This window comes from Uranotaenia lowii, chromosome 2, assembly GCF_029784155.1.
Source record: "Uranotaenia lowii strain MFRU-FL chromosome 2, ASM2978415v1, whole genome shotgun sequence".
Lineage (NCBI taxonomy): Eukaryota > Metazoa > Arthropoda > Insecta > Diptera > Culicidae > Uranotaenia > Uranotaenia lowii.
The window spans coordinates 47,251,353-47,260,391 of NC_073692.1; the positions used below are offsets into that span (position 1 = coordinate 47,251,353).

At 39.9% G+C, this 9,039-nt stretch overlaps 1 protein-coding gene across 1 annotated transcript; it reads left to right on the plus strand.

Moving 5' to 3' along the window:
* The first annotated feature begins 1,743 nt into the window (after positions 1-1,743).
* On the plus strand, positions 1,744-7,020 carry LOC129741351 (uncharacterized). The gene has a single exon (XM_055733076.1). It carries the CDS (start codon positions 1,744-1,746, stop codon positions 7,018-7,020), a length of 5,277 nt encoding a protein of 1,758 aa, XP_055589051.1.
* Positions 7,021-9,039: the final 2,019 nt, after the last annotated feature.

A 9,039-nucleotide genomic window follows, 5' to 3' on the forward strand; every position in this document is an offset into this window, starting at 1 on the left:
TCAAAATTGTCAAAATTGTCAAAATTGTCAAAATTGTCAAAATTGTCAAAATTGTCAAAATTGTCAAAATTGTCAAAATTGTCAAAATTGTCAAAATTGTCAAAATTGTCAAAATTGTCAAAATTGTCAAAATTGTCAAAATTGTCAAAATTGTCAAAATTGTCAAAATTGTCAAAATTGTCAAAATTGTCCAAATTGTCAAAATTGTCAAAATTGTCAAAATTGTCAAAATTGTCAAAATTGTCAAAATTGTCAAAATTGTCAAAATTGTCAAAATTGTCAAAATTGTCAAAATTGTCAAAATTGTCAAAATTGTCAAAATTGTCAAAATTGTCAAAATTGTCAAAATTGTCAAAATTGTCAAAATTGTCAAAATTGTCAAAATTGTCAAAATTGTCAAAATTGTCAAAATTGTCAAAATTGTCAAAATTGTCAAAATTGTCAAAATTGTCAAAATTGTCAAAATTGTCAAAATTGTCAAAATTGTCAAAATTGTCAAAATTGTCAAAATTGTCAAAATTGTCAAAATTGTCAAAATGTCGAAATTGTCAAAATTGTCAAAATTGTCAAAATTGTCAAAATTGTCAAAATTGTCAAAATTGTCAAAATTGTTAAAATTGTCAAAATTGTCAAAATTGTCAAAATTGTCAAAATTGTCAAAATTGTCAAAATTGTCAAAATTGTCAATGTTAACGCTGAATCACCCTAAAAGTACTGTTTTGAAAATCGATGTTATACTGTAGTAGTTTTATAGCAGCATTGAATATGAGCTTTTTGTATTGTACTATCAATTGCATTGTTTAGTAAATAAGCGATAGGAGAGAGTCTCCACAATTAAGGCTCTCTTAGGTAGATTTGAAGTTGAATTGAATAAATCTGCCTCTTGGCTCTTAACCACCGCACGAGACGGTCGTTTTACTGCAGCCCGCGTGTTACAGTTTTTTTTGTATCCGAGCCCGTCTAAGTCAGTGAACGTCGCAAGTCTTCCGAAGTGCTTTTCTGTGGCCACCTCACTAGCCCCTCGAGCTAGTTGAGGAATTGAACATTTACATAGTGGTCCTTCGAGCCGGATGCGATCTAGTTGTCCGGAAGTACAGTTTTGTGCTAGTGAAGTGACCTCAGAAAACGCGGAACTTGGACGTTCAACCGCGAAAGAGCATCGGAACGATTGTCCGATCACAAAATGGTGGACTTGTGAACAACGTGTTCTGAACAATGGAACATTGTGTCTGCGGAACAATTGTGGCTTGTTCCTTGGAAATTGCGAACAATTTGTGCGATCAATGTGATCCGAAAAAAAATCTAAGCTGAAAAATGGAACTATAAGTGCAAAAAAATAAAAACCCGATCCATGTTCATGAACCTTGAGCGATCGGTAGAGATAAGTGATATTGGAACATTGACTTCGATCACAAGTGCATGAACGATCGAGTTGTTCGGAGCAGAAGAAAAAGTGCTACAAAAGAACGAAAGCGGTTTGCATGGTGCAGTAGAGTGGATGACGTACTGTGCAGGTCGAAAGAGCTCGAGAGAATTCGCCATTTTTGATGCCAGTTTGATCCCCCACGAGGCTGGATTGCTGGATATGTATGTATGATATGCCAGCATGATTTGATGTTTTCAGGGTCGGTCATAAAACGGTGGAATCGTTGGTTGGAAGTCAGGTAAGATCGTGCAAGTGGGTGCGTTGTTTCCGGAAGTATTTTGTTAAATTACAAGTTTTGAGCATTTTTCCTTGTCGCAATGGCGGCTGAAAAGAAGATCCAGGTGATGTCTTATTACCGTATGATAGACTCCATTGAGTCACGAGCGGAAAAATTGCTTTTATTTGTGCGTTCTTTTGATACCGAGAAGCAAGAAAGTTCACTTCTCGAAGACAAGCTTGAGTCGATTGACCAGATGCGTTCTTTATTGCATGAAACTGAGGTAAAATTATATGGGGTAATTAAGGAGGATGAGGTTGGGTCCCTGCAGATGACGATTGAGAAGATAGAAGATTTGTTTGATGACATCCGTCACCGAGTTCGAAAGATTATCCGAGAAATCGATCCTCCCAAGCCGATAAGTGCCCCAGCAGCGGTCAATTCAACACAACACCCCCATACAAAATTGCCAGATATTCCTCTTCCCCGATTCAATGGCCAATTGGAAGAATGGCTGACATTTAAATCCCAATTCAATTCGTTGATTAAGCGTCGTGAGAGTTTGTCAGAAAGTGAGAAGCTATTTTACCTGAAGGCTGCCATCCAAGATGGTTCAGCCCGTCATGTCCAGTCCTCCGAAGACAATTTTTCATCACTCTGGAAGGCATTATGTTCAGAGTTTGAAAATAAGCGATTGTTGGTAGATAGGCATATTGCTCAGCTGTTTCATTTGAAACCTTTAGTTCGCGAGTCTGGATCCGCATTACGAACTTTGCTGAGTGACGTTACTCGTAATATTAGAGCTTTGGCTAATCTTGAGCTAAAATTAGAACCTTTATCTGAACAGTTCTTGGTTTTTCTGGTATGCGCGCGATTGGACACCCGCACCAGAAAGGATTTCGAGCTTCAGTTTACTGATCATTCCTTGCCATCTTGGGAGAAACTTCTCGAGTACCTACAGTCTAGATGTAGATGCCTAGAGAGCATAGACCAGGATAAACAAGAGGTTCAAAGCTCAAGCTTTCGAGGAAGATTCGGGCACAATGAGCGAAGTGGGTCACACTCATCTAAGGTTTTAGCAATCAATACCGGCAGGTCATATGGTAACCCTGTTTGTTTTGCATGTAAGGGGAATCATTATTTGAGCAACTGCGAAGACTATCTGAAGCTACAATTACGCGATCGTATCTCGAAGGTGCGCAGTCTTGGATTGTGCATGAACTGTTTTAGTAACCGACACCATGTTAGAGACTGCAAGGGGAGCTCCTGCAAGAAATGTGGAGGCCGTCACCACACTACGTTGCATGAAAACAATGCTAACCAGCCAACTCAACCAACACCTACCCCGCGTAGGACCCCTGAGATGCCTACAACTTCCTCAAATGCGCTAGTAGCTTCCGTTGCATGTACTAATTCGCAGCCAAAACAGTACATTCTCTATACCGCAGTTTGCATGATAGAAGACGAGTTTGGAAATTTGATCAGTTGTCGTGTTTTGCTCGACAGTGGGTCGATGCATAATTTAATATCCACGCGTGTGGTAAACGCGTTGCGCTTGCGAAAGACGAAGGTGAACATGTCCGTTGAAGGTATTTCCGGTGCACCTAAGATGATTTCAAGTCAGGTCAGAGTAAAGATCCATTCCACCTACAAGTCAGACTTCACCTACAGCACAGAGTGTTTGGTCATGAGCAAAATTACAGGAAACTTGCCAATCAATTCGTTCAATATTGATCCTGGGCAAATTCCGTCAGAGATAGTACTCGCAGATCCGTGGTTTAGTCAATCACGAAGAATTGATATGCTTCTTGGAATACAAGTGTTCCATGAAATGTTTACTGGGCAAACCCATACCATAATTGAAAATCCTCCTTGTTGGTGCGAAGAAACCGTCTTTGGTTGGGTAGTAGGTGGTGCTATTGAAAGACCAGAAGTTGATCGAACGATCTCTAATGTCTGTAAGATCGTTACGAATGAGGCGTTGAGCGAGCAAATTAGCAGATTTTGGGAAGCCGAGTCCATTCATGAGCCTCGAATGTTGACTCACGACGAAAGAGCCGCAGAGCAAAGTTTTTCCGATACTTGCTGCCGATTGGAAAATGGTCGCTATGAAGTAGGTCTGCCATTGAGACCCAGTATAAAGGAATTAGGTGACAGTCAAACGATAGCTTTGCGTAGATTTCTACAGACAGAAAAACGACTGATTCACGACCAAGATCTTTACGACCAGTACCGAGAATTCATGCATGATTATGAAACCCAGGGCCATATGATTAGGTGTGACACCAATTGCTCAGAAGGATATTTTCTGCCACACCATGCGGTGCTTAACTTGGCAAGCACCACGACGAAGACGCGTGTCGTTTTTGATGCGTCTGCAGCAGCTTCGAGGGGAGGTTCCCTGAATGATCACCTTTACGTTGGCCCTACCATTCAGCCCAAGCTCGCCGAAATCGTGCTACGATTTCGTGTGCCCAAGATTGTATTTACGGCAGATATTACGCAGATGTTCAGGCAAATTAGAATCCGAGCAGAAGATCAGAAGAACCAACAGATATTTTGGCGTCGCCAGCCGAACGAATCTTTAGAGGTGTTCCACTTGACGACAGTAACGTATGGGACAGCCTGTGCGCCTTTTCTGGCTACAAGAACGCTTGAACAGCTTTGCATGGAGGAGAAGGAGCGTTTCCCCTTAGCGTCGAAGGCGGGAACCGAAGATGTCTACATGGATGACATCTTGAGTGGAGCGGACACGTTAGAAGATGCCCTGAATCTGCAGACTCAATTCGTGCAAATGACCCAGGCCGGTGGGTTTAGTCTCCACAAGTGGGCGTCGAATCATCCCGAATTATTGAGGCAAATTGATAGTACCGAGCACGAAAGAGCGTTTTTCGAAGATGAGAAAACCACAAGAACTTTGGGTTTAACCTGGCAACCCAGAAAGGACGTATTTTTGACCAGATTGCACGAAATTGAATTCCACCTGGGACAGACGACAAAAAGAACCATATATTCTGACATCGCCAAGCTTTACGACCCACTGGGACTGCTGGGTCCGTTGATTTTCGCTGCGAAAGTACGAATGCAGAAAATCTGGCAACTGAACGTAGACTGGGATGAAATATTGGCACAAAACGACGCCGAAATCTGGGAGGTTTTCCGCAACCAGTTGAAAGAGATGGGTGAAATAGTTGTTCCTCGTTGTGTTTTTCCCCATTCGAATGCGCAATCCGTTGAATTGCATGGATTTTGTGACGCCTCCAGTCTGGGATATGGAGCTTGCGTCTATGTTAGATCTTGTGATATGACCAACTGTAAAATTTCCCTCCTTACCTCAAAATCTCGAATCGCACCCTTAAAGAACGCTAAACTCACGATACCGCGCTTAGAGCTAAGCGGTGCGCTTGTACTTGCACGATTGATTTCAAATATAACGCACAACCTTAAGATTTCATTTTCCAGAATCATTCTCTGGTCCGATTCCACCACAGCACTTTCCTGGATCAAGACCGACCCTAGCCGACTAAAAACCTACGTAAGCAACCGAGTCATCGAGATACAAGAGTTGGCTAAAGGCATTGAGTGGAGATACGTGGGGACGCATGACAATCCAGCAGATATTATATCTCGAGGATTGTTACCTTCCGAGATACGAGATTGCGAAATCTGGTGGTCAGGCCCGAACTTTCTGTACCACGACGAAGAAGATTGGCCTCAAAGATTCCAGCACATCCCGACCGAGCAACTTCCGGAAACGAAAAACCCAACCATTAGCCTCACAGTTACTGACCCTCCTGCCATGTTTTACCTGTTTGCGACGGAGAACAACTTTAGAAAAATGCAACGAATAATGGGATTAGTTCTACGATACATCGACCACATACGACCCAAGAAAGACAGACAGCATCGGTACGGCGTTCTACGTATTCCAGAGCTACAACGAGCGACGGTTGCATTGGCCAGTATTGCGCAACAAGAGACATTCCCCAAGGAATTCAGCTGCCTCGACGCCGGAAAGGTAATTCACAGTAAAAGTAAACTAATCAGCTTATCTGTGTTTTTAGATCGATCAGAATATGTTCTGCGAGTGGGGGGTCGGATTCGTCACGCACAACTGCCCGAAAGTCAGAAGCATCCTATTATTCTGCCAGCCACGCACTGTTTCGCTCACGCCGTGATTCGTGCGTATCACTTTGAGATGTTGCATGCTGCTCAACAGCTTCTACTTTGCGGATTACGCCATCAATTTTGGATTCTGCATGGCCGCAGTACGGTGCGAAGGGTTATTCGCCGGTGTGTCACTTGCATGAAAGCAAAACCGGTAGGAATGCAGCAGAAAATGGGTGACCTACCCTTTGCGCGATTGGAAGGTGTGCATGCATTCTACAACACTGGGGTAGATTTTGCCGGACCGATCTACCTGCGACAGCATAACAAGCGTGGGACTGTTTCGTACAAAGCATATGTGGCCGTCTTTGTATGCTTTGCTACACGTGCGATCCATCTAGAGCTAGTGGGCGATTTGACAGCGGATTCCTTCATCGCCGCACTACACCGATTTGTGTCCCGTCGGAGCAAGTGTGCCAGATTGTTCTCCGACAACGGTCTCAACTTTGTGGGCAGCCGCTCAAAGTTACGAGAGATGTACGACCTGTTTCAGTCCCAGCTCCTGAAAAATAAATTGAACGACTTTTGCTCCAAGTCAGCCATCGAATGGAACATGATCCCACCAAATGCCCCACACTTTGGCGGGTTGTGGGAGGCCGGTGTGCGCTCTGCCAAGTACCACCTTAAGCGCATCACTGGAACAGCGAATATGAACTTCGAAGAATACACGACAGTGTTGGCCCGCATCGAAGCGCTGCTCAACTCGCGGCCTATCACTCCGCTGTCCGAGGACCCACGAGATTTGCGACCTCTGACTCCTGGTCATTTCTTGGTCGGCCGCCCTCTGACAGACATCGCAGAACCGAGACTGGTCGAACGCAAGGAATCAACACTATCCCGCTGGCAACGTTATTCGAAAATGGTCCAACATTTCTGGGATCGTTGGTCTCATGATTACATCACGACGCTACAGAACCGCAACAAGTGGCATGTGCGGTACCCCGTGAAAGCTGGTCAGCTGGTCATCATTCGAGAAGACAACGTGCCGACAACAGCGTGGCGCCTCGGCAGAATTGAAACGGCTATTCCTGGTCCCGATGGTTTGGTGCGCGTCGCAGATGTGCGTGTTGCTGATGGGTCCAAAGGCACCAAGGTATTCCGACGTCCGATAGCCAAACTGTGCCTGCTACCAATCGAGGACAACGAGGTAGAACCTGAATACGACTTCGAAGACGGCAACGAGAATTCCGAAGATAAAAAAGGTGATTGAAATTTTCTATTTCAATGGGGGCAGCATGTTAACGCTGAATCACCCTAAAAGTACTGTTTTGAAAATCGATGTTATACTGTAGTAGTTTTATAGCAGCATTGAATATGAGCTTTTTGTATTGTACTATCAATTGCATTGTTTAGTAAATAAGCGATAGGAGAGAGTCTCCACAATTAAGGCTCTCTTAGGTAGATTTGAAGTTGAATTGAATAAATCTGCCTCTTGGCTCTTAACCACCGCACGAGACGGTCGTTTTACTGCAGCCCGCGTGTTACAGTTTTTTTGTATCCGAGCCCGTCTAAGTCAGTGAACGTCGCAAGTCTTCCGAAGTGCTTTTCTGTGGCCACCTCACTAGCCCCTCGAGCTAGTTGAGGAATTGAACATTTACAGTCAAAATTGTCAAAATTGTCAAATATGTCAAAATTGTCAAAATTGTCAAAATTGTCAAAATTGTCAAAATTGTCAAAATTGTCAAAATTGTCAAAATTGTCAAAATTGTCAAAATTGTCAAAATTGTCAAAATTGTCAAAATTGTCAAAATTGTCAAAATTGTCAAAATTGTCAAAATTGTCAAAATTGTCAAAATTGTCAAAATTGTCAAAATTGTCAAAATTGTCAAAATTGTCAAAATTGTCAAAATTGTCAAAATTGTCAAAATTGTCAAAATTGTCAAAATTGTCAAAATTGTCAAAATTGTCAAAATTGTCAAAATTGTCAAAATTGTCAAAATTGTCAAAATTGTCAAAATTGTCAAAATTGTCAAAATTGTCAAAATTGTCAAAATTGTCAAAATTGTCAAAATTGTCAAATTGTCAAAATTGTCAAAATTGTCAAAATTGTCAAAATTGTCAAAAATGTCAAAATTGTCAAAATTGTCAAAATTGTCATAATTGTCAAAATTGTCAAAATTGTCAAAATTGTCAAAATTGTCAAAATTGTCAAAATTGTCAAAATTGTCAAAATTGTCAAAATTGTCAAAATTGTCAAAATTGTCAAAATTGTCAAAATTGTCAAAATTGTCAAAATTGTCAAAATTGTCAAAATTTTCAAAATTGTCAAAATTGTCAAAATTGTCAAAATTGTCAAAATTGTCAAAATTGTCAAGATTGTCAAAATTGTCAAAATTGTCAAAATTGTCAAAATTGTCAAAATTGTCAAAATTGTCAAAATTGTCAAAATTGTCAAAATTGTCAAAATTGTCAAAATTGTCAAAATTGTCAAAATTGTCAAAATTGTCAAAATTGTCAAAATTGTCAAAATTGTCAAAATTGTCAAAATTGTCAAAATTGTCAAAATTGTCAAAATTGTCAAAATTGTCAAAATTGTCAAAATTGTCAAAATTGTCAAAATTGTCAAAATTGTCAAAATTGTCAAAATTGTCAAAATTGTCAAAATTGTCAAAATTGTCAAAATTGTCAAAATTGTCAAAATTGTCAAAATTGTCAAATTGTCAAAATTGTCAAAATTGTCAAAATTGTCAAAATTGTCAAAATTGTCAAAATTGTCAAAATTGTCAAAATTGTCAAAATTGTCAAAATTGTCAAAATTGTCAAAATTGTCAAAATTGTCAAAATTGTCAAAATTGTCAAAATTGTCAAAATTGTCAAAATTGTCAAAATTGTCAAAATTGTCAAAATTGTTAAAATTGTTAAAATTGTCAAAATTGTCAAAATTGTCAAAATTGTCAAAATTGTCAAAATTGTCAAAATTGTCAAAATTGTCAAAATTGTCAAAATAGTCAAAATTGTCAAAATTGTCAAAATTGTCAAAATTGTCAAAATTGTCAAAATTGTCAAAATTGTCAAAATTGTCAAAATTGTCAAAATTGTCAAAATTGTCAAAATTGTCAAAATTGTCAAAATTGTCAAAATTGTCAAAATTGTCAAAATTGTCAAAATTGTCAAAATTGTCAAAATTGTCAAAATTGTCAAAATTGTCAAAATTGTCAAAATTGTCAAAATTGTCAAAATTGTCAAAATTGTCAAATTGTCAAAATTGTCAAAATTGTCAAAATTGTCA

Bases quoted from the DNA above. Each gene is read 5' to 3' on its own strand.
- LOC129741351 (XM_055733076.1), top strand. From the start codon at position 1,744: ATGGCGGCTGAAAAGAAGATCCAGGTGATGTCTTATTACCGTATGATA.